General features: G+C 37.9%; 1 protein-coding gene across 3 annotated transcripts in view; it reads left to right on the top strand.

The window, feature by feature from the left end:
- The first annotated feature begins 31 nt into the window (after positions 1 to 31).
- The window catches only part of Wac (WW domain containing adaptor with coiled-coil), a 57,742-nt gene continuing 31,287 nt past the window's right edge, over positions 32 to 26,486 (top strand). For all 3 annotated transcript variants that reach the window (XM_013014691.1, XM_013014690.1, XM_013014689.1), the window contains exons 1-5: positions 32 to 81; positions 1,833 to 2,028; positions 19,196 to 19,302; positions 23,935 to 24,050; positions 25,046 to 25,158. In XM_013014691.1, coding sequence (XP_012870145.1) covers positions 1,890 to 2,028; positions 19,196 to 19,302; positions 23,935 to 24,050; positions 25,046 to 25,158 — 475 coding nt within the window. In that variant the 5' untranslated portion in view covers positions 32 to 81; positions 1,833 to 1,889. The remainder of the gene's footprint in view (positions 82 to 1,832; positions 2,029 to 19,195; positions 19,303 to 23,934; positions 24,051 to 25,045; positions 25,159 to 26,486) is intronic.

Raw genomic sequence — 26,486 nt, 5'->3', positions numbered from 1 at the left:
CTCCCCGCAACGTCTCGAGTCACTCTTTCTTCCTGTTTTTTCAGCTGTCACGACCGGAGGGGGGACTCGCAGCCTTACCAGGTACCAGCCGAGGCCGGGTGGGGGGATCGGAAGGGGCCGGAGGGGGGAAGGGAGGGACTGCTACTCGAGCGCAGGCTTCAGAAGTCGCTACAGGCCCGGCGGTGCCACAAATCTGAAAGTAGCACCGCGATTCCCCTTAAAATCCGCTGTTGGGTTCCGTGAGAGCTCGCCAGCAAGGTTTTGTAACTTGTCTTGGCAGTTGGGTTTTGTGGGTTTTTTCTTTTTTCTTTTCTTTTTAAGGGAAAACCATTCTCGGCAGGAAGGCACTTGAGTGAGGAATAGATGGGATGGTAGTGGTAGGTGACTAGAGAGAGGTGTGCTTATGAGGGTACTGAAAGTTAATGTAAAGCTATTAAATTGAGATAAAACTTGTCGGAAAAATTGCTAGAACTTTTCAGAAAAATAGCTAAGTGTTACACCTCTTCAGTCAGTGAGAACCTACTCTCTTCAATTTAGTTTGTTTTTGTACAAATCATGGCCCTACAAGTGAAAGATTGTGCTTTTGTATCAAGGGTAATTAAACTCATTGGTTACTTGGGTGATTCTAAGTGGTTCGGAGCTTTGTGAGTTATGTTTTGATAACTGCAGTTGTTGCAAGTGAAGTTTTTTTAATAATTACGGTACGCCAGCCCTACTATGGGGAGCGCTAGCGCTTGGTGACTATCAAATGACAACTGAAGTCAATACCTCAGTATCTAATCCTGAAAGCATAAGTATTTCTAACCTGAGAGTTGTTACTATCAAGCACATGTTGTTAAACTTACAGTTAAAAACAGATTTCCCGCTGTCAAATCATTGTCCTTAAATTTTGCATATGTCAAAGATTAATCTCTGTTGAGTCCCCTCAACGATTATAAAGGACACGTATATCATGTTTGTCTTAAATGTTGAGTAAAACCAAATCACATTTCAGTGGTATATCACTAGGTTTTTTTTTTTATTTTTTAGGAGCATTGCTTATAAATATCAGTTTATTTTGGCTAGTGTTTTTATAGCTTTAAGACCATCTTCTACACAAGGAAGTAGGCAGATTAGGTCAGAAATAGTTTATTTGAATCACAGAAATGGAGAAACTGATGGCTGTATTAATGTTTGCAGAAACATACCTATTGTTTATATCTTACTAGGATTGAAGACTTTTTCTTTTTGGTGGTGGTGGGGTTCAGTCTAGGTTGCTTGCTTCTTTCATTCTTAATTCCTTAATTTCTTTCTTAATTTCTTAATTTCTGTCATGGGACCTGAACTCTGGGCCTGGGCCCCGTCCCTAAACTCTTCAGCTCAAGGCTAGTGCTCTACCACTTGAGCCACAGCACGACTTTCTGCCTTTTTCTGCTTATGTGATAAGTGCTAGGGAATAGAACCCAGGGCCTCATGCATGCAAGGCAAACACTCTGCCACTGAGCCAGCCACCTTCCCAGCCCCTCAAAATGTCAAAATGAAACGACATATTTGAAGAAAAAATTTTTGAGGAAACTGCCAAGATACTTGTCTCAGGTTTTCAAGGTAGGGCTTAAAAAAACACACACCAAAAATTGGAGCCTGGTTTTTTTTTTTTTTTCTTTTTGACTAGGAGACTTAAAGTAACTTAAACATACAGGTGTTATCTGAATGAAGGCAGATTTGAAAATGGAAATTTTACTAGACTTTAAAATTGAAATAAAGTTAGTATGCCAAAATTTGTAATGTGATTGGGGAGTTGATTTTAAAGTTTAATTTGTGTTTGTTTTTTTTGGGGGGGTGATGTTTTACAGGCACTTAAATATTCATCGAAGAGTCACCCCAGTAGTGGTGATCACAGACATGAGAAGATGCGAGACGCCGCAGATCCTTCACCACCAAATAAAATGTTGCGGAGATCTGATAGTCCTGAAAACAAATATAGTGACAGCACAGGTCACAATAAGGCCAAAAATGTGCATACTCACAGAGTTAGAGAGAGGGAAGGTGGTGAGTAGCTTTCTTGTTCCAAGTTTCATGTTTATTTTCAGTAATTAAAACAGTAAATATGGGCCAGGAGGGAGGATGGCTTAATTGGTAGAAAGCTTACATAGCAAGCACAAGGCCCTGAGTTCCAGTCTTCCTATACCACTAAATCGCTATTTAGTTCAGCTTGAGGAAGTTAAATGTTACCAACTTTTGTTACATCAGTTTTGATTCATAAGTTACTGTAGGAGTATAATACATGATCATAGACTCAAGTATCTGAAAATGGGAACTGCATTTGTGACTACCATCTACAAAGTATTTGTTACTACTATCAAATGCCAGACATTTTTATAAGAAAGGAACTACTTTTGAAGTAAAGACTGCAGTTAACTTTGAGATTCTTATTGCTCCACTTTATTTTCCAAGATTCAAATCTGTTTTCTAACTATGATAAAATGTACATTTTAAAAGGTTAGGGCTTTTTTTGGTAACAGTTAATAGGTTAAAAGAACCTAATGTAATTCAGAAAACAATTTTATTTTTGGGAACATTTAAAAATTAGTTTTGCATACTCTCCAGTTCTTAACACATACATGTTCATGGAAGGATCAACTCTATAAGTTAGTCCTGTTCCATTTGCACAGTGTTACTGCCTTCAGTTATTACTTAAGTACTGGAGGCTGAGAATAAAGAAAATTTCAGACTGACATTACGCAAAATTTACCAAAACCTTTGTTTTTAAAGCCTACATTGAAAACTAGTTTTACTAAGTTAATATTTTCTTCCATGTAAGATTTCATTGCCCAAATAAGCTAACACTTGAGTTGTTTAGTATTAGCTAAAAAGTTAGTGGAAAATTGCCATTTGGTTTTGCTTCTTGACAGCTGTTTCTTAATATTTACTTAAAAATAACCTGCATCTTTTTGTTGGTGTTTTTTTGTTAGTGTTCACTCCTTTTTGACTCTTTGGATAGACATACAGCTTTACTTGGTGTGATCATGCATTGAGATTTTCAGAAACATTGGCCTCCTACATAATTACTAGATTGGTGAAATTATTAATGGTCAGAAAATTGCATTGGGATCAAGCAGTTTGCATAATTGGATGTGAGGAAAATAGTCCTCTTGAATATAGATAGTGCTTTATGCTACTTATGCCGATAAACCCATGTTTATAAGTAAGAGTAGTAGGGTTTGATTAATATTTGGTAGCTAAATTAAATTGTTAATATCTTCAGTTTTGTAGGTTAATTTCCCAGTGTTAATAAAGAACCTGAAAGGATGCTACTTACTTATTTATTTATTTATGTCAGTCATGAGGCTTGAACTCTGGGCTTGGGCGCTATCCCTGTGCTCTTCAGCTCAAGGCGAGCACTCTACCGCTTGAGCCACAGCTCCACTTCTGGTTTTCTAGTGGTTTATTGGAGATACAGAGTCTCTAGGACTTTCCTGCCCGGGCTGGCTTTGAACCATGATCCTCAGATCTCAGCCTTCTGAGTAACTAGGATTACAGGTGTGAGCCACCGGATTACAGGTGTGAGCCACTGGCGCCCGGCTTGGATGCTACTTATTAACTACGCTAGGGGGTTAGCCCTTGCAGGCAGGTGTTATACTATACTGTGCTTTATTTTGAAAGATATTTTGTAGATAGACTTTCAAGTTCTTATTTTAGTGACTCAGTTAATCTTGCATATTCCCAAATCTAGGAAGAAGTCAGTTTATATCCACATGGAAAACTTCTCTAATAGCTATCTCCTCTGTATAGATAGACTCCCTGTAAAATAGTGTGCTGCTTATTCATTCAACAAACAGTGAGCATCCACTGTGCCAACAGTTAAGATATGAGTAACCTTGGTCTTAGGAAACTGCTCTTAGTGATAGTCTAGATGCTTATACTTTCTGTATTTTTTTCTTTGTTATTTTCCTTCATGTGTGAATATCCAAGTATTGCTGGCCCTTGGCTGCTTCTTTGCTGATGTTACTTCAGTTCCATTTGTAAGAAGCTTTTTACTTATTTTTCAATTTTTTAGGTTAAGCTCCACTTCTAATTTGTTTTCTGGCTGCTTGCCTGCCTACTTCAGTAAACTAACAATAAAATTACATTCCTGTCCACACTATCTTTATTGTGATGGGCTTCTATATTTCTTTATACTATGAAAAGGGAGTAATATCACAAAATAAGAAACTTTCATTCAATAGTTCAGAGTACATCTTTGATGCTAATTCTTTCTCATCTAAAAGTTATTATAGTTTGACTTAAGGTATATACCAGTTACTTTTTTGCTAATGTGTTTGAAACAGCTTTTTTCCTGTGTTTATGATTTTATTACAGGCATGAATTCCCTCAAATTTTTATCTTCAAATATAAGTCCAAATAAATGTATTTCCAGCCATTATCAGAAATGAAGTGCCAATGTGTTAGATTATCAGTGCTCTTAGGCATGCATAAATAAATTTAGTGTAAGAACAGTTATTCATAGAACTAATTCTCGAATTACTTTCAGTTAAAACTTGGTCTTTTTTTCTTTTTTGAGACAGTCTCCGGTGTAGCCCAAAGTGGCCTTTTTCTGCCTCAGCCTCCTGAGTGCCAGGTTTGCAACACCCCATGCAACTAGGATGTTAATCTAAATGATTTTTAAAAATAATCTTTAAACTTAAAAGCCAGTATGCTATGTGAAACTTTTAAAAGTAAGTTTTCCTTACTAATAGGCTTTGCTGCTGACACCAATACTGTTTTCAGTTCTTTTTTTGGGGGGGGGGCGGTGGGTCCTGTGGTGGGACCTTAACTCTGGGCCTGGGCGCTGTCCCTCAGCTCTTCAGCTCAAGGCTAGTGCTCTACCACTTGAGCCACAGCGCCACTTCCGGCTTTTTTTTTTTTGCTTATGTGGTGCTGAGGAATCGAACCCAGGGCCTCAGGCATGCAAGGCAAGTGCTCTACCACTGAGCCAACTTCCCAGCCCCGCATTTTATACTTTGTTAGCTCTATAAAAGGGCTTTAGTTTGCAGTCTCTTTGGTATCTTGTACATGCCGTTTACTTCTATGATGCTGTCTTCTGAGTTTTTTTTTGGTTGTTGTTGTTGTTTTGTTTTTTGTCAGTTGTGCATCTTAACCTCTGGGCCTGGGTGCTGTCCTTGAGCTCTTCAGCTTAAGCTGAGCATTCTACCGCTTGAGCCACAGAGACTCAGGGACTTTACTGCCAGGGCTCGCTTTGAACTGCAATCCTCAGATTGCATAGTTAGGATTACAGAAATGAGCCACTGGCCCCTGGCTTCTCAGTTCCTTTTTATCTATTTATTTCTTTGTATGTTTTCTGTTTCATTCATAAGTTACTTCTAACTATGCAGCCTTAGTCTGTTATTTTAGCATGTCCATTACTGCATGTAACGGTTCGTATTGATAGTATTATGATTTTTTTGGGGGGGGGTCCGGTTGTGGGGCTTGTGAACTCTGGGCCTGGACGCTGTCCCTCAGCTCTTCAGCTCAAAGCTAGCGCTCTACCACTATGAGCCACAGCACCACTTCCGGCTTTTTTCTTTTTTTTGCTTATGTGGTGCTGAGGAATCAAACCCAGGGCCTCATGCATGCAAGGCAAGCGCTCTATCATTGAGCCACCTTCCCAGCCCCAGTATTATGATATTTTAAGATTGGCTTCTTGCCACTTTTTCCCTAATATACTTACTGTTCTCATAAGTCTTGTATTTTATCATATGGAAACAACACCCTCACAGTTTTCAGGCTGGTAATCAATTCTTCCTCCTGCTTTTTTACCTTTTAACTCAGATCTAGTTATTTCTATCTGAGATCCCTCTCACATGTCCTTACAGATGCCTACAAGGCCCTAGTTATTTTTCCCATTGGTGCATCTCTGACCTCTTTTCTCTGGGTTACATTCTTGTGTGTGGATGAGCACATATTGGCTTTGATCTCTGAGCCTCTTGCTCTCTTAACTGCTTCTTCAGTCAAGGCTGGCAGTCTACCTACCATTGAGCCATACTTCCATTTCTGCCTTTTTGCTGGCTAACAGAAGATCCTCTGGGATTTGTCAGGCTAGCTTTGACCTGAGATCTTCAGATCTTAGCCACTTGAGTAGCTAGGATTATAAGCAAGAGCCACCCCTCACCAGCTTTGGAATACATTCTTATTTGAGCTTTAGTCACATCTATATTGTTCCTTTAGTATTTAAGGCACATTTCTGCCTCACAATTCATTTTTTTGTACTGAATATTTCAGAAATACTTCATTAAAAATTTTACAAATGAAATAATAGCAATAGCATTAAGTATATAGAAATTGAGTAACAAATAGGATATAGTTACATACTTGGTAACAGTATTTTATATTTAAGGCAAGATTAGACTGTTCAAATACTTTTCTGCATCAGAGTACTTAGGTGTCTTAGAGACTAAATACTTTGTGTGCGTCTGTAAATGTGTAATGGAATTAATCTATGCTGTAACATACTTCCAGTGATCATATTGTCTTGTCGATTTTCATTGTAGTTAGGAACATTTAGTTCACTCTCTTCTTTTAATTTCTTTGCCACGTGTACTCTTGTTTTTGAAACTTTAGTTCACTGACTACTTTCTCTGGCATTACTGCAGCGTTTTAAAAATGCTAATCAGGCCCACATTTTTTTGGGTCCAGTCGTGGGGCCTGAACTCTGGGCCTGGGCACTGTCCCTCAGCTCAAGGCTAGCGCTCTACCACTTGAGCCACAGCACCACTTCCGGCTTTTTTCTTTTTGCTTCTGTGGTGCTGAGGAATCGAACCCAGGCCTCAGGCATGCAAGGCAAGTGCTCTACCACTGAGCCACCTTCCCCCCCAATTCCATTTTTGCTTTATTTTTTTCTAGACAGAGTATTGTATTTGTGGAGGGCTGAAATCAGACCATCATCCTCCTACCTTTGCCTCAGATTGTAGTTGTGAGCCATAGTGTCTCGTTTGCCCAGTACTACTTATTGAAGAAAATTTTCAGTCTCCATTGTATGTGCTTTATATGATTATATTATTATACAGGATTCTGTATTTGTGGATTTAGGAGCTTTTTTTGATCTTGGGTTTGAATTTAGATCCTAGTAATTACAAGACCACGAAACCACAACTTGAGCCTGATGGTTTTGTTTTTTGTTTCTTTGTCTTTCCTTTTTTGGTCAGTTGTGGGGCTTGAACTCAGGGCCTGGCCTTTTGTCCTTGAGCTTGTTTCCTCAAGGCTAGTGCTTTACCACTTAAAGCCACAATGCCACTTCCCAGCCCTTTGTTTTTGTAATTATTGTTTCAGGATAGGGTGTCCTTTTCTTCTTCATATGCCTGAGCTGCCATCTATCTATTACGGTTTTTGTAATTATTGTGGTTGTAGGTGTTTAGCACCTTGTCCCCCAACCCTCCATGGAAACTGAGTTAGGGACTTTGCTGACCTGGCTGTGTTGGAACCTGGGTCTTCAAGGGATAGGAACATTCCCTGGAGCCTACTATTAGTTAGAAGGGGATCTTAAAAGTTTTTCTGCTGGGGTTGGCCTCAAACCTTGTTTTCAGCCTCCCAAGTAGCTGGGATTATGGGCAATACCTCCAGGCATTGGACATGTAGGTCCTTTGTTGCGTGTAGATCTGTATTTATAATAGTACTACTGTGTTGATTGCTAAAGCTTTCTGATGAAGTTTTAAATTGGAGAGAGTGGTAATGGTTGTCCTTTGTGATTGCATATAAACTTTGTTTGTGTGCCAGCACTGGAGCTTAAACTCAGGTTTTCACACTTTAATTTGGCTTTTGCTCAAGGCTGGTGGTCTTACCTCTTGAGTCTCACCTTTATTTCCATTTTTTTTTATGGTGAGTTGTAGATGCATCAGTTGGATGTCACTGCCTGGGCTGGCTTCAAACCTTGATCCTCAGATCTCAGCCTCCTGAATAGCTATAATTCTAGGCATGAGCCACCAGCACTTGACTACAAACTTTTTAAGTTGTCTTCATATTGTGAAATGTGTCTTAGAAAGTGCTTTTGCTCAGCACAAATTTCTTACTTGGACTTAAAAATCTGCAAAGGGTAACTTGGGCATACCTGCCTACTTTTTTTTTTTTTTTTGGTCTTTTTTCATATAATAAAACTGCCTGCCTCCTTTCGTTTTTGGGCCTTTTAAGTTCATATTGTAAAACAGTGTTAGGTGATGATACTTGGGGTAGCCTTCTTAAAGCCAGTCTGGTCTGCCACTCCTTGACCAACACTTCGAACTACCATTTGGTTCCCCAAACTCAGATTCTAATGTGCTTGTGTTATTACAATCCTGGAATCACTGTTACAGTTGTTTCAGTGGCAGTCCCTCCAGCCTGACCTGATCATATAAGGAAAATAATAGTCTCATCTTGGTTGCATGGGGTAATCGAAGTACACCACCATATCCTGTTATACTCTTCACCTACCTTGTCAGTTACTTGTCCTGCTCCCACTCTCTGGAATTTATGCCATTTTTTTCATGAACTTGGTTATCTTGTTTAATTGATAAAGAGGCATAATTTACTGCATTTCAGTGGCTATTAAAAATAATTTTTTTTTGTTTTTTTTGGTCCGGTTGTAGGGCCTGAACTCTGGGCCTGGGCGCTGTCCCTCAGCTCTTCAGCTCAAGGCTAGCGCTCTACCACTTGAGCCACAGCGCCACTTCCGGCTTTTTTCTTTTTGTTATGTGGTGCTGAGGAATCGAACCCAGGGCCTCAGGCATGCAGGGCAAGTGCTCTACCACTGAGCCACCTTCCCAGCCCTAAAATAACATTTTAATAGTTAAGACTGCTTTTCAACTGAAGCAGATCTGTTAGAAACAAATACCACAGGGAATCAAGTAGGAGCTTTTCCTTTTGAGCTGATGATTGGCAGATTCATCAAGCTATAGGATTTTGTGAGTGTCTAGAGTACTACTTCAAAAGAAAAATTGGATATATTCAGGATTTGATATAGATGAGTAGCCCGTGCTTTGTCATCTGAGTTTCACTTGATGTTAACTTAGTAATAACAGTGAAAGTTAGTATGACGTATTTTTTCTAATTTTATAAGGATTGATAACCTTCAGTAATGGGGATTGGAAGACAGCAGATAAATAATGTTTATTTTTTAAAAAATCACATTTTGAGATAATAGAGGCATTATAAAAGAGATTATAATAGAGATATAAACCATTAATATTGTACAGTGTCATCATTAGCTGCATAAAGGAATATAAAGTTTTCTTTATTAAAACCATCAGAATAAGAAAGTAAAGAAATAGAAGATACATGTGACTTGTATTAGGATAATAGCAATAAAAGTAGCTTGACTGTGGATGTACTTTGAAAGAAGCAACTATGTTTATTTCTAATGGTAACTAGAATTTGGGCCTAAATAGTTGCAGGCTGGAATCCTCACTTGAATGAATAATACAGAATGAAAGATTTTGGGTATGAGGAGAATTGAGAGTTGTTTTTTTGGTTCTTTTACATCTGACATTCTGGTTTAGGATCCAAGTGGAGATATTGAGTAGGCAGATAAGTAGGTAGGATCTAGAATTAAAGGCTGAGATTGGGTGTGGGGGTATTTGGAATTTAAAATAATGGGAATCTGTTATACAGCTAAACTCTAGGAAATGATTATCATGAACCAGTGACTTGCAGACTGTAAAGGCTGATCAGTAAATAGTTTTGGCTTTGCCAGACATAGAGTCTCTTTAAGATACAGATACTCTTTGACCTAGGATGGCAAAACATCCCAGTAATGCAGTTACAAGTTGGAAGTCTAAGTCAAGAACATTTAGTATAACCTTTAGCAACACTGAATTGTAAAGTGTCACCCACCTGGTATGAGGGATGGTCACTACATTAAGACAGTTTCTTACTGTATACTACTTACTAATCTTGGGAAAGGATCAGTGTAGCTTTTAACTGGATGCATATTGCTTTCACATTGTTAAATAAAACTGATTTGAGGGGATCATTTGCATTCAACTCCTCCTTACATTGCAGAAGCAAAAATAGGTAATATATAAATAAGGGAATGAGACTAGATTTGGCTAGTAGGAAATTTGCTTATATTACTTTACATGGAAAAAAAGTGAGTCAGGGACAAAGGAATGGACTAATGAAAGAGACTGGACTGAAGACAATATGTAAGCAGAGGAGGAAGAGAACCTAGAGAGTGTCTTGTGGAAGCAAGCATCTTGAGAATGTGTCTGGATTTACCATTGGGTTGGATTAATGTAAAAACTGAGAATTGCTAACCTAGAGGACATTGACCTTGATGAGAGTGGTTATAAGTGGCCTTGGGGAAATGAAGGCATGATTGCTGTGGGTTTAAGAGGTTAAGGTATTGAAAGAGAAGGGGGAGAGAGAGATAGAGGGAGAGAGGAGAGAGAGAGAGAGTGTGTGTGTGTGTGTCTGTGTGTGTGTGTGTCTGTGTGTGTGTGTGTCTGTGTGTGTCTGTGTGTGTGTGTGTGTGTCTGTGTGTGTGTGTACTAGGCCTTGACACCATCTTTGAGCTTTATGATCAAGGCTAGTGTGTGTGTGTGTCTGTGTGTACTAGGCCTTGACACCATCTTTGAGCTTTATGATCAAGGCTAGCATTCTACCACTAGAGCCACAGCTGTACTTCTAGCTTTTTGCTCCACAAATTTTCTCTGCAGGTGCTGGCTTTGAGTCTTGATCCTCAAGTGTCAGCTTCCTCTGAGTAGCTGGGATTTACAGGTCTGAAGAAGCCACAAAGGCCTGGAGTTTAGAACCATTTTTCACATTAAGCCCAGTAGATGTGTTTGAGGTTATTTTACTGTGTGTATCTTACTGTTTTCAAACTGCAGCCTTTGAATGGCCTCCAGTGTTTTTGTAATGACACCTTTTGGAGCAATTAGGAGCAGAGGAAGAGAAAACAATTGTTTGTAACTTTATGTATCCGTTCTGGGGAAGATTTCCTTTTGGAATTCATAAAGATTGTCAAAAACCACTTTAAAAATATTTTTTAGCTTATATTGTATTTTATATAACAAAATGACAGGTGGCAAAGGTAAAAAAGTAGTACACTATGTGATGGTCCATTTTATTAGAAATAAAGGGGGCCCTTCTGTTGGTACCTTTGTTAGAAATGTACTCTGGTCCCTTCCTTCCCATAATTATCTTGGTTTTTGTTGGGTTTTGTCCCATGAGTTTTATTCATTAAAAATGTTATTTCAACTTGGTGCTGGTGGCTCACGTCTGTAATTATACCTACTCAGGAAGCTGAGATTTGAAAGCCAACCTGAGCAGGAAAGTCCATGAGACTTCCATCACCAGCTAAATACTACTGTTCCAGTGGTATAAAGTGACAGGTAATTAATTGCAAGTTTGATTTGTATTTCCCCAGTGACATTTATATGTCTGAAGAAGTGCTTATTCAGTTCCTTTGTTTATTTTCTTAAAGCAGTTGTACCAAGGGGTTTCAGTTCAAATCAGATTATGAATACAGTGCATTTTGGTCACTGTTAGCATTTCAGTGTTCTCAACCACATCTCCATTTTAAGTTGGAATGCCTTTTTACAGGGTTGTAAGAGTTGTTTATGCTAGAACTATTACAGAAATATGTGATTTTCAAGTAGTGATAAGTTCCAAGACTGTAGGATGGATGCTCATCACCTATATAAAATAGTTTGATATTTGCATATAACCTAAACAAACCCTTCATGTATTGTCTTATAGATTACTTATAATATCTAATACACTGTTAGCATACTGTTGGGAATAATGGTAAAAAAAGAAAACTGTTTGTTCAGTTCAGGTCCATTTGTTTTATTAGTATTTTCCATATTCATTTGGATAGAGAATAGTTCCAAATAGATTGTACTACTCTACATAATTATCCCCCCCCTTTTTTTTTGTTGGTGTTGAGGGTTGAACATTGGACCTTGTGCATATGTTTAATCACTGAGCTGAATCCCTAGTTGTCAATTTTTGATTATATCCGTTAAAAGGAATGTTTTTCTTTTCCTTTGTACTAGTACCAAGACTTGAGTTGAGGGCTTGAAGTTTTAACTTTTTAAAAAAATTGTTATATAAAGGCAATGTATAGAGCGGTACTATTTTGTAAGTCAGGTAATGACTACATTTCTTTCTTTCTTTTTTTTCTGTGTTTTTAGTCGGTTGTTAGGTTTGAACTTTGGGCTTGGGTGTTAATTCCTCAGTTCTTCAGCTCAAGGCCAGCACTCTACTTGAGCCACAGTGCCACTTTGGTTTTCTAGTGGTTAATTGGAGATAAGAGTCTGGCTTTGAATTGTGAACCTCAGATCTGAGCCTCCTGAGTAGCTAGACTTACAGGCGTGAGCCACCAACGCCTGGCATGACTAAATTTCTTTTTGGCCACTGTCATCCCTTTACTCTCCTAGTTTTTCCCTTCTGACTCCACCTACAAGTTATATACTTCATAGTCAATGGCTACATTTATTAATGGTTTGTCCCTGTGCTTCTGTGTCCCTTCTGTTTGTGTATCCCTCCCCCCCTAAAAAGAGGACAGATAAATGAACAAACAAGACAAAAAGGAAAGAAAATAAAAATAACAAAGAAGAAAACTTCTTTGCTTCCATTTCTTGTAATTCATTTTGATAAATATTATTTTATGGATCAATGGCATTTTGAGTCTTTGAAGCACAGGAATTTTGAAATTTTGGTGGTTTGATTTATATTTAACTTTCTTTTGGTGAAGATTTATGCTTTTATTTCCTTTATAATTTTCAGATATTGAAGTTGCTTAGATTGATAATTTTTGGTCTTGCATATAGATCTGTGTTTCATTTTGAGTTCATTTTCATATACATTGTGAAGAGGGTACTGAGCCTTATTCTTTTGAATGTGCCCCCCCCCTTTTTTTTTTTTTTGCCAGTTCTGGGGCTTGGACTCAGTATTTGAGCACTGTCCCTGAGCTGCTTTTGCTCAAGGATAGCACTCTACCACTTGAGCAACACACAGTGCCACTTTAAGATTTTTCTGTTTATGTGATACTGAGGAATTGACCCCAGGGCTTCATGTAGACTAGGCAAGCATTCTACCTTAAAGCCACATTCCCAGCCTGAATGTGCCCTTTTTTTTTTTTTTTGGGTCCGGTCATGGGGCCTGAACTCTGGGCCTGGGTACTGTCCCTCAGCTCTTCAGCTCAAAGCTAGCGCTCTACCACTTGAGCCACAGCGCCACTTCCGGCTTTTTTCTTTTTGCTTATGTGGTGCTAAGGAATCGAACCCAGGGCCTTGAGCATGCAAAGTAAGTGCTCTACCACTGAGCCACCTTCCCAGCCCTGAATGTGCCTTTTTAATGTATTTTGTGCCAGGCGCCAGTGGCTCATGCCTGTAATACTAGCTACTCAAGAGGCTGAGATCTGAGGATCACGGTTCAAAGCCAGCCTCAGCAGTAAAGTCCATGAGACTCCTACCTCCAGAAAAACAGAAGTGGTACTGTGGCTCAAGTGGTAGAACACTAGCCTTGAGCTGAAGAGATCAGGGACAGCACCCAGGGCCAGAGTTCAAGCTCCGTGACCTACCCTTCCCCCTCCCCCCAAAAAAATTATTTTGTAAGATCTCTGATTGTGAATTTAACACATGTATAGGTAATGAGAATATGGGTGACAGCAAAGGATGCAATGTATGCAATTTTTGTAAATTTTTTCCGTGTGTGTGTGTGTGTGTGTGTGTGTGTGTGTGTGTCTCCTGGGGGCCTTGAACTCGGGGCTTAGCGTTCTACCACTTGGGCCACAGCTCACCTTTGGCTTTTTTTGGGGGGGGGGCGCTGGTTGTGGGGCTTGAACTCTGGGCCTGGGCGCTGTCCTTCAGCCCAAGGCTAGCGCTCTACCACTTGAGCCACAGCGCCACTTCCGGCTTTTTTCTTTTTGTTTATGTGGTGCTGAGGAATCGAAGCCAGGGCCTCATGCAAGCGAGGCAAGCGCTCTACCACTGAGCCACCTTCCCAGCCCCTTTGGCTTTTTTTTGGTTGGGGGGGTAGTTTATTGAAAATAACAGTCTTATAGGCTTTCCTGCCTGGGCTGGCTTCAAACCATGATCCTTAGATCTCAGCTTCGTGAGATAACAAGTGTAGCCATAGAAACAAGCATTGTAATTCAGTGAGCATTATGTTTTTACCTGGAGCACTTTCATGTTTGACTTAAATGAATAAAGGAAGCTTCCTTGATAGCCTTTACTGTGACAAATACAAGGGAGAATGTGTTTTATATTAGTATTGTCAGGGATGACATTTAAAGTGGTAAATACATTGGTAAAAGTTTTAACATTTGGTAGAATACCATACAACTTAATATAGCAATTATAGTCTTTAAAAACTTAACTATATTGTTTTAAGGCAGTATTGAGTTCTAAAGTGTTATGATTATAAGCACATTTTTTTTCATAGATTGTTCTGTTAATGTTCTTTGTACTGTAGGTAATTCTTTAACTCTTTCACTAATACTATTGGGCATCTTCATTTGGGGCCCGAGTTGTCCAGTAGGTTAAGTCTACACTTTTCAAATTTTCTTTCTTTTTTTGTTGCTTGTGGGGCCTGAACTCTGGCCTTGGGCGCTGTTCCTCAGCTTTTCAGCTAAAGGCTAGTGCTCTACCACTTGAGCCCCAGTGCCACTTCCAGCTTTTTCTGTTTATGTGGTGCTGAGGAATCCAGCTTTTTCTGTTTATGTGGTGCTGAGGAATTGAATCCAGGACCTACTGCATGCAAGGCAAGCACTCTACCACTGAGCCACCTTCCCAGCCATCAGATTTTCTTGTAACCAACATTGAATATTAACTGTTTACTCAAAATATCCAAACTATTTCACCATATGAAAAATAGTGATATTTTGCAATTTTTTTTTTTTTACTATTTTTGAATCTACTGTGTTTATATTCAAGTTTCTGTTAGCCTTGTTTCAAGTGGCCAGTGGTTATTGTTGAATAGAGCACAGATCTAAAGATAGGGAATCTACAGTAGCTGACTGTCAAATACACGTTGACATATCTTGTAATATTCTTCCTACTTCCTTGATATATAATCTGGTAGTTATGTCAGTTGGTTTGTAATTGGTAAATTGCAGAATGACTTCAGTATAAAAGTGAAGTTAAATTGGTTCATGTGTGAATTATTATTGGTAGGCAACAAGATTTAGAATGGCAGAAATAGATTAATAAACCTATAATTGGAAAAGGTAAAAACCTTTACTCAGCTCTTTCACAGGCAAGATTCCTGAAGAAAATCAAGTTTGCTATTTTATTTCATGGCTGTGTGACAAGTTGAATTTTCTCTTGAGCCCATTGTAACAGAGCCTCAATGCAGAACTTGTGTGTACTTGTGTACAAGCTTCAGTAAGCCACATTTGTATCCAAATATATATTTTATATATATATATTTCATTTTAGCTATCCTCTGAAACTGTTAAAAACCACACTGAGCTGCTTACCTGTCCTATTTTGCATAATTGAGTGGTTTACTTTTAAACTATGTGTCTTAAGATTTATTTTTCATGTGACAATCATAGAATTTCATTTTTTTTCTAAAAATATTGGTTATGTTGCAGAAATGCTAATTGTAGATAACAACTTTCTTGGTGACATCTCTTTATATGATGGGTATCTAATATTTTGAGTTCAAACTTTATGCATAGTTCTACTTCATAGATATCTTATTGTGTAGAATATCTAGTTTTTCTCCTTGACTTAGTCTCTGCATTGTTATAAGAGATATGAACCATTCTTACCTTGAAATACACAAATTGGTCATGAATATAGATACAGAAATTGAGAGATTTTAAGATAAATTAGGATATTTGAAAGGGATTTTGTAGAATTTGTACTGATTTTGTAATGACAGGAATTTTGTACTTTTTTGGGGGGGGAACCTCAAAAATCACTAGTGCTACTATTACTAGTATCTTGATCCTGGGGAGGTATGCATAGTAACTTTATTATTCTGCCTCTGTCTTATTTCAGTTTTATAAAAGACTACATGGGGAAGGTAAAAAGTTCAAATAGCTCTTAATATGCTTTGGAAGATAATGTTTCAGTTTTTATTATAAGGTCCTGGGGCTTGAACTGAACTTTTTTGCTCGAAGCTAATGTTCTACCACTTTAGCCACAGCTCTGCTTCAGGCTTTTTGCTGGCTAATTGGAGATGAGAGTTTCTCAGAATTTCCAGTGTGGGCTGATGTTGACCCATCATCCTCATATCTCGGGGTCTTTTGTAGCTAGGATTATAGGCATTAATTAGCCAGGGGTGCCTGTTTCTTTTCATTTCTTGAGGGTATCCTGATTTTGATTAGTTTGTAATGATTATAGAAGAGGGAAAATTTTATGTTACATTTCTATACATTATGCTTTCTATAAAACACCTTGGATTTGAATTGGGTTTAAAAGAATGTTGAAAGAGGTGACATTGGAAAAAAACTTAGACCATATTTCTTCTGAAATCAAAGTCCCCATGGGCTACCCATGGCCAGGTAAAAGCTGGCCTTTCACCTGAGATAGAAGTCTCAAGTCTGCTGTGTAAACTTCTTGTGCACTGACTTTTCTTCCGTGTGTTCTCTGGAATATGCACTGTTCACTGTATTAGAAGCTTTGAGTTTTTTAGAGGTTACAACATAAAACAAGCGGGTGGAGCTATTAGGCTCTTCAGCATCTGCTTTTTTGGGGGAACTTTCTTGTATTGGGCCACCTACATCCTCCTTAAGTGATCATTGGAATCTTCTGACATCAGTAGCTTTGTGTTTTAAAATATATTTGAATTTACTTATAGCTTCACTTATGAAGGGTTCTTGTCCACTTAAATCTTGGTCATCACCATTGTTCTTGACATACTTGGCTATTTGCCAAGTTCCTAGCAGATGTTTTTATTTGTAAGGCCTCTTTGAGCCCCTTTAAACATCTTAACGAAAAAGTCTTCCACATATACATCTAGCTACTCTTTTTATTCTGAATTATACTTTTGTATAAATCTCCTGGCTATTTCTACTTGGACATCTATAACATAACTATCATCATCTGTAGTAATTTGCTTTTTGTTTTATCCACTTAGTTTTTTTTTTCCTTTTTTTGGGGGGGGGTCCGGTTGTGGGGCCTGAACTCTGGGCCTGGGTGCTGTCACTCAGCTCTTCAGCTCAAGGCTAGCGCTCTACCACTTGAGCCACAGCGCCACTTCCGGCTTTTTTCTTTTTGCTTATGTGGTTCAAGCATGCAAGACAAGCGCTCTACCATTGAGCCACCTTCCCAGCCCTATCCACTTAGTTTTTATTTCCTGCTAATTGAAATAGTTAATTTTCCCATTCTTCCCCACTATCATTCTTTGAGCTAATGGCTCACTGGATGGGCCATTTGCTTTTCCTGTACTTTAATTTTTATTATACCTAGCCTATATATCATTACTAGCTCTTATTTAAAAAATATTTAGTAGATTTATGTTACCTGTAGCTGAAAATCCATTATGGGCAATGAAAAGGACAGTGCCAACATTAGTGTTGAATCTTGTCCTTTTTTTAGTCAGTGAATTTTCATGTGTTTGGTTTCTTTTTGGGGGGGTCCAGTCATGGGGCCTGAACTCTGGGCCTGGGCACTGTCCCTGAGCTCTTCAGCTCAAGGCAAGCACTCTACCACTTGAGCCACAGCTCCACTTGCAGTTTTCCAGTGGTTAATTGGAGATAAGAGTCTCATGGGAAATTTTCTGCCCTGGCTAGCTTTGAACCATGATTCTCAGATCTCAGCCTCCTGTGTAGCTAGGATTACAAGCGTGAGCCATCAGCGCCTGGCTGATGCTTTCGCTTCTCTTAAAGTATCATCCCTACTGGTCATTCAAATGCATAGCTTAACACTCCTAAGATTTAAGAATTATTTTTAAGCAGTTTTTACATACAGTTGGCTTTATTTGGAGAGTTTTTTTTTCTTTTTCTTTTTTTGTCGTGGGCCCTGAACTCTGGGCTGTAGACTAGTGAGTGCTCTACCACTTGAGCCTCAGCCCCACTTCCGGCCTTTTCTGCTTATGTGGTGCTGATGAATCCAACCCAGGGCTTCATGCATGCAAAGCAAGCACTCTACCACTGAGCTACCTTCCCAGCCCTATTTGGAGATTTTTTATCTCATTTTATTTTATTTTTGGGTCCGGTTGTGGGGCCTGAACTCTGGGCCTGGGCGCTGTCCCTCAGCTCTTCAGCTCAAGGCTAGCGCTCTACCACTTGAGCCACAGCGCCACTTCCGGCTTTTTTCTTTTTGCTTATATGGTGCTGAGGAATCGAACCCAGGGCCTCAGGCTTGCAAGGCAAGCGCGCTCTATCACTGAGCCACCTTCCCAGCCCCCTCATTATTTTAAAAGCAATCCCATAGAATGAGGTTTTTTTTATTTAAAGAGGTTGATGCTATTTACATTATTAAAAATAAAATTGGACCCATGTACCTGTGGCTCACACCTATAATCCTAGCTACATAGGAGTCTGAGATCTGAGGATTGTGGTTCAAAGCCAGTCTGGGAAGAAAATCAGTGAGACTTTTATCTCTACTTACCTACCAATAAAGCCACAAGTGAGCTGTTACTCAACGTGGTAGAGTATTAGCCTTGAGCAAAAAAGCTCAAGAGCCCAGGCCCTGAGTTAAAAAAGTTTCTAGAAATGAGACATTTTGTTAATAAAATTATAAATCAGTTGTTCCATACATTATTAGCTATGTATTTGGGGGTTTTTTGTGTGTGGGGGGAGTGGCTCAGATGTGGGTCTTGAACTCAGGGTCTAGGTGCTGCCCTTGAGTTCTTTCGTTCAACACTTTGAGCCACAGTGCCTCTTCTAGTTTTTTTGTGGGTTGATTGGAGATAAGAGTCTTACAGACTTTCCTGCTCAGGCTGGCTGGCTCTTAACCATGATCCTCAGATCTCAGCTTTCTGAGTTGCTAGGATTAGGATTACAGGCATGAGCCACCAGCACCTGTTTTTGTATTTTTAAGCTGCTATAGTAGGGTCATGAATACTTCAGATAGTATAAAAAGTATGAATTACAGAGCTGGCTGTGGTGATGGCATACCTGTAATTGAAGTGTAGGATGGGCTAAGGCAAGAAGGTCAAGGGACTGTAGTCCTGCCTGGGTTGCATGGTGAGACTTGCATCAAAAATTGATTTTGCTATTTTTTCATGATGCTCATGTAAGAATATATACGATGACTTGTAGTATGGTTAAAAAAAATGCAACTAATAAACTTTGGTTTTATTTTTTAAGGGACCAGTTACTCTCCACAAGAAAATTCACACAACCACAGTGCTCTTCATAGTTCAAATTCACATTCTTCTAATCCAAGCAATAACCCAAGCAAAACTTCAGATGCAGTAAGTATATTAAAACATACCCAATGCCCAATTTTTAAGATTCATTGCAGATGAATCTCACAGCAAACCTTAGGTGTAACGTATTTTGTTTCTAAAATTTGGTTTAATTAAGGTGGTCATATTTAATATTCCTCTATTAGTATTTTTACACCAGGAAAGCACAATATTACTTTTGTTACATCAGAAAGACAAAAATTCGTGATAAAACTTCTCTAGCAAAAGTTGTTTAATATTTTTTTCTTATCATACACAAACTCCTTAATGTGTTTATTAACTATTGTGTACTGTATACCAAACAAGGAATAAAGAAGGTTCTGGCCTCAAAGGCATGGAAAAAACTAAATTTTAATAAACATATATTTTTTACAAGTTTAGGCTAATGAACTTAATATTTAATAATTTTAGAATAATAGGCTCAATTGAAATGTCTAATTCCTTTAATTAATCAGATATATGCATATAAAACTTAAGATTATGTAGCTTATTTTAAAGGAAATTTTAGACTTATAGTAAGTAGAGAAAAGTAAACAGGTTAGAACTGTTACAGGGAATCCTCAAGATAGAGTCCTCCTATCTTGGACTGGGAAGAAACTGAAGAATAAATAATATTTTTCAGACATTAAAATTCAGTGCTTCCAGTTTGAATATTTAGCCAACTGAAAACTTTGTATAGTACACAGAGTAACAATTAGCAATAACATGAATTTGAAATAGCATAGTGTAACTTGGCATGGTGCCATGTTTTGGTAGTCTCAGCATATGGAAGGCTGAGATAAAGGATTTTATTTTTCAATTAAAGCATTGTTATAAAAGTGATATAAGGAGGGGGTTACAGTTTCAAGTACATTTTTCCTTGGACAATGTTATCTAACAAAAGGATCTTTGATACTAGTCTGGGCAGCATAGCCTAGTAAGAGAACTATTAAGAATTCTGATAGGGTGGAAAAATTATGGTAGCTTGGTTATAGCAATGAAGTAGAGAACTGGGTCATAAAATGATGTATGTCTGGGCTGGGAAGGTGGCTCAGTGGTAGAGCACTTGCCTTGCATGCATGAGGCCCTGGGTTCGATTCCTCAGCACCACGTAAGCAGAAAAAAAAAGCCAGAAGTGGCACTGTGGCTCAAGTGGTAGAGTGCTAGCCTTGAGCTGAAGAGCTGAGGAACAGTGCCTAGGCCCAGAGTTCAGGCCCCAAGTTCAGGCCCCACGACCGAAACCCCCCCCACCCAAAAAAAAAAAAAGATGTATGTCTTAAGGATATGAGTTACATATAGAGACAGTGGGATATCGGATATCCTCAGACAGTAAAGTGTCAGTAGTGTGGAAGCATATATTATAGAAAGGAAGTTGGAGGAAGTCTCTTAAAGTGTAGGTTGATAAACCAGTATGTTTTATTGTTGAGAAGTAGTTTAATTCCATTATGATCAAATAGGATGCAAGGAATTATTTTGATCCTTTTGTACTTGCTCAGACTTATTGTGTGACCTAGGATATGGTCAGTTTTGGAGGATGTTGCATGGGCTGCTGAGAAGAATGAATTGTGTAGTTGCTTGGTAAAATACTCTAGAGGTCTGTGAAGTCTATTTGGGTTATTTAATTCACAAGCTTCTCTGATGATCTTTTGTTCAATAGTTGATCTGTCCTTTTAGAAGAGGTGACAGTGTCCAAAAAGAAATGTACTCTTTGCTGACTTATGTAATTTTAACCCCTCTGTGTATCAACTTTATAATAACAACAACAACAATAAAGCTTCTATGAGCCATGCAGTTAGCTCACACCTGTATTCCTAACTAAGGAGGCTAATTAAGATCGAGATCATGGTTTGGAGCCAGGCTGGGCAGGAAAGTCTCATGAAACTTCCCTCCAGTCAGCCACCAGAAAAGCCAAAAGTGGAGCTCATTTTGCTAGCCTTGAACAGTAGAGCTCAGAGGCAATGCCAACGCCTTGAGTTCAATTTTAGGACTAGCACAAAAGCAAAAAAAAAAAAAAAATATCATCTGTGGAGTGACATAGGATTATCTTTCATCTAATATTCATAATGGTGGAATAAACGAATAAATTCATAATAGATAACCCAAGTAAATATCATTACAAACCTGGTTAAAATAAGCAGTAGCTTTTAAAAAATGTTTCATCACTTAGAAGTTTTCAGGTTTAAAGTCTGTCCTTGGTAACTAGTATTAGCATTGGTCATGTGGGGTTTGTTTTAAGGAAGTGAGCTACTGAAGGCCAAATTACCTTATATTTTTCAGTATTAACATACTAATTTCTAGTTCCAATAACAGCATGAGCCTGTTATGGTCATTAATTGCATTTAGCATTGAGCCTGGCTCATGATAAATCTTTTGAAAAAGCTTTTTTTGGTTGTTGTTTATTTTTAGTGATAGTAGGAATTAAACCCATGGTCTTGTGCATGTCCTCTACGACTGGATCGGTGCTCCTGGTGCAATTGCAGATTGCCTCCTTTTCAATTAAATTAATGATAGAACTTTAAGAGATTACCTGTGCCTGAATTTTTAAAACAGGACTGAATTTCCTTATTTAGAAAAAAATTGTTGCCGGATACTGGTGGCTCATGCTCATAATTCTAGCTACTCAGAAAAAGAGAAAAATGACTTAGACCTACTGAGAAACACTGTTACTGATCTTGTCTTCTAATTATTTTACATCAATTTTGAGTTGCTGAATAGTGATTTAAATTGTATTCTACATAACTTTATAACTTCTCAAATATCTTCATTGAAAGTGTATGTATACTCTTTATCAGTAATTAAACATGCTAAAATGATGAGATCAAAAACCAATTAAAAAGGGCTGGGATGTAGCTCAGTGGCAAAGCTCTTGCCTAGCAAGTGCAACGTCCTGGGTTTGATCCCCAGTACCAAAAAAGAAAAGACAAACAAAATACAGTTAAAAAAAAACCCAAACAAAAACCATTAAAAAATTCAAAATATTGTTAACATGAGTAACATTTATCTGAAAAGTGACTTTTTCACAGATGTTGAACTCTACGCCTGACTTAAGTGGATGACACTTAGAATCTTGTATCTGCTCTTTCATCCAATTTTTTGTTGTTGTTGAATCGAAAACCTTGCACAGCCTATGAGTAATTGCCACTGTGTGATTGTGATAGGATGAGGAGGGAAAAGAAAAGATCATTTTAGTTTCAATCTTGTGAAAAGACCTCAACACTTAGCGTATCTGCTGGCTACAATCTGAAGGTCAATTTAGAAGACTTGAAAACTGTTTTTTGTTTGTTTCTGTTTTTTAATTAAGCTGTTGCTGGGCACTGGTGGCTCATGCCTATAATCTAGATATCAGGAGTCTGAGATTTGAAGATTACGGTTTGGTGCCACCCTAGACAGAAAAGTCTGTGAGACTCTTATCTCCAATAAACCACTCAGAAAAAGCCCGGAGTGGTGTTATGGCTCAAGTGGTAGAGTACTAGCTTTGAGCACAAAGAGACTCAGGTACAGCATCCAGGCCCATAGTTTAAGCCCTAATTGGAAAAACACATTCAGCTGATTTATTTCTTCAAGCAAAGCTTTTGGTAAAAAAAAGCAGTGTGTTTTAATATTTTGTTCCAGACCCATTTTTTCCTTTAGGATAGGTGACATTTTACAATCCATTACTATGAAGTACAATGGTTTAAACCACACTACACCATGGTAGTGTACTATGTTTTCTTCAGATCTCGTTCTGTGTCTGGCCAGTCTAGCTACCCTCATATACTTTCCAAGCAAACTAATTCTTTCTGATAAAGGCAATGGAAAAGAATTTTTTAAATTTGTCATTTTTTTTTTGTAATTGGTCTTATGAAGTTCAGTTTGTAGATTGTGAGAGTTAAGAATTCCCCACTGCTTTTAAGTTCTGTATAGGTACTGGAGTAATACTCAGTACTCTCATTGTTTTGAGATATAAATATAATAATGTGTGACAGAACCTTTTTCCAACTGCTCTCAAAAGTTCTGGTGCATTTTCAGAGTGTTGGTTTAGTGGGAAATAATTTGACATTTGAAAACGGGTTTTTTTTGTGTGTGTCTTGCTTATTTCAACACATTAGTGGATTAACTGAACTTCTGAGGAAAAGCTGTTTTGGTCAAGTAAAAACTGATAATAAGCCTTGAGTTTCCTCAAGCTTTGAAAATTTGCACTGTACTGCTGTGAACTCCAAAAGACAAAATAACATTGTTGTCGTCCAAAGTGACTCTGGGGAATAAAAAAAGAGTTAACTAAAAGCATACTTAGAGATTGCTAGATTTCCTGGGGCTATTACAGGTACATAACCTTTCTTGTTTACTTTTGGAGATACTTCTATAAAACTAGACCTTTCCAATTTTTCTAACTTCCTTATGATTGTTACATTGCCCCCCAAATACCTGCAAGAGACTGATTAATTTTAACTATGGGGTAATTAATGATCCAGCTTATTATATATACTGAATGAGATGAAGTTCTAATTACTATTTGACACATTTTATGAATTTTAAAAACAAAGGTAATTCATAGCTTTTAATTAGCCTATAAACAGTTAACACAGGCAGGTACTTTTATTTATGTATGCTTTGAAAATGTTGATACTCTAAATATTAAGTAATTAAAACATTTTCTAATTTTTAAAAATTATTTTTAAGCCTTATGATTCTTCGGATGACTGGTCTGAACACATTAGCTCTTCTGGGAAAAAATATTACTACAATTGTCGAACGGAAGTTTCACAGTGGGAAAAACCAAAAGAGTGGCTTGAAAGGTATTTGCTTTTAATCTAATTAAATAGTTACATTTATTTTAGGTTAATACAGCATTAACTATTGTTTTGATTGAGATACACAACTTCTTTTTGAATTTCAGTGATTGGTTTTATTTCCCTATGTTTTCCATAGTTCTGCTTTTAAAGGTTTCGGGCTGGGCATGTGGCTTAGTGGTACAGTGGTTGCCTCGCTAGCATGCATGAAGCCCTGTGTTTTATTCCTCTGTACCACATAAACAGAAAAAGCTGGAAGGGATGCTGTGGCTCAAGTGGTAGACTGCTAGCCTTGAGCACAAAAGCTCAGGGACAGTGCATAGGCCCTTAGTACAAGCCCCAGGACTGGCCAAAGGAAAAAATCATACTAAAAAAGGTTTCACAGCTGGGTGCGAATGACTCAGACCTGTAATCCTAGCTACTCAGGAGGTTGAATTCTGAGGATTGTAGTTTGAAGCTAGTCTGGGCAGGAAAATCTATGAGACTCTTACCAGTTAACTACCTGCTACTCCCTATTAACTCTTCCTCCCCCCAAAAAGTCTCAGCTCATGGGGACTTTGTGAGTAGTCACTATATTTAATAAAAAAAAATTAAGCCTATGTTAATCATAAATGCAGCTTCCTTAAATTATTTTATTTTTTATTTTGCTAGTCATGGGTCATTGTCCCTGAGCTTCTCTTGCTCAAGGCTATCCCCAGTGCAGGGCCATTTCTGGCCTTTTCTGTTTATATGGTACCGAGGAATGGAACCCAGGGCTCCATGCTTGCTAGACAAGCACTCTTACCACAAAGCCACATTCCCAGCTCCTTCCGTATAGTTTATAAGAGAAATCTTATGACTTTGATGTCATAAATGTTTTATAAGATGTAAACATTGAGAATTTTAGTTGTGGGTTCTGTCAATGAGAAACATTTTTCTGTTCATTTGTTACATTTTGTTGAGTATTTGGCCAGACAATACGTAATTTGATAGCATTTTTATGTTTCTCTTTTTACTTTTAGAGAACAGAGACAAAAGGAAGCAAACAAGATGGCAGTTAATAGCTTTCCAAAAGATAGGGATTACAGAAGAGAGGTGATGCAAGCAACAGCCACGAGTGGGTTTCCCAGTGGAAGTAAGTATTAATGTTTTTCTTCGAAATAGTATAACTGGTTTATTATTGCTGTTTATGTAAATCAAGATAAATGCAAACATACATGATTTCTTTTATGTATGATCTGTCTCTGTTTGCATTTATTTCCCAGGAAGGGTAAAGATTTTAGAGGATTGACATTTACTTAAAAGGCAAAAACAAAGCAAAAAGCAGGTGGTGGCCTCTCCAAGTTTTGTTCTATAAAACAGGACATTGAATTTACTGGGCTTTAATAAGTGAATCATAGATCATAGCCAGATAGAATGAGAAGCACCTATTGGCTTTTCATGTTATCAGTGAAGATCTTAATCAGTGTTTAGCTGGTACCTGGCTTGGGGTTTTTGGCTTTGTAGTGGTATGAAAGAATATATAAAACTATTTTTATTACAGTTTCAGTAAACTTCATAAAGTACATAACACTTTATTACTGTCCATTACCTATAAAATATCTGTGTCAGCATACCTGAACATGTTATAGTTTAGGGTAGGCTAAACTGATTTCAGTAGTTTCATGTGTTCAGTGTATTTTTATCTTTAATAATAGAAAACTTATTGAAACATAATGCACATAAGTCGAAGAAGATTTGTATTTGAAAGTTAATTTCACTATGATTCTAGAGTTTGTAATGTAGCTCTATAATGAGTTTTCACAAAATTATTGAAACTATTCTAGAACTTTTAAGGCTTTGATCTATAAAGAAAACAGTGGGCATACTTTAATGTTCTTTTGAGGTCAAATTTTGTGTAACATCACCTTAGTTTTTAATTGGCTTTGTAAATTTAAATTTTTAACTAAAGGTTTGTGCTTCCTTTGCTCAAAATAAAATGTAAAATGCCCTGTAGAATTCTTCAGGAAATTTTGGGAAAAAATTTAAAATAATTTAGAGATCCTTAGATTTTAGCATTTGAATTATGTTTCTGTAACTCAAAATTCAAAGAAAAGATTTATTTGGTCTCAAAGTGATATTGATTATTTAGTGGCAAAAGCTTTTTAAGAAGGGTGCCTATTGCTCACGCATGTAATCCTAGCTGTTTAGAAGGCCGAGATCTGAGGATCCAGCTAACCTGGATAGGAAAGTCTCCAGTTAACCTCCAGAAAACCACAGGTGGCCTGTGGCTCAAAGTGGTAGAGTGCCTGGGCCCCAAGTTCAAGTCCCATAACAGACAAAAAGAAAAAAATAAAAACTATTTTAAGATAGTAATATAGTCATTCATGAATGAATAAAGTTTAACATTTATACTACCTTTTAAATAATATATTAGTGGGGACTGGGCAGGTGGCTCAGTGGTAGAGCACTTGCCTTGCATGC

Source organism: Dipodomys ordii, unplaced genomic scaffold (genome assembly GCF_000151885.1).
Source record: "Dipodomys ordii isolate 6190 unplaced genomic scaffold, Dord_2.0 Scaffold24, whole genome shotgun sequence".
Taxonomy (NCBI): domain Eukaryota; kingdom Metazoa; phylum Chordata; class Mammalia; order Rodentia; family Heteromyidae; genus Dipodomys; species Dipodomys ordii.
Note: the sequence above shows the minus strand (reverse complement) of the source record. Positions and strands in the feature narration are given on the sequence as shown.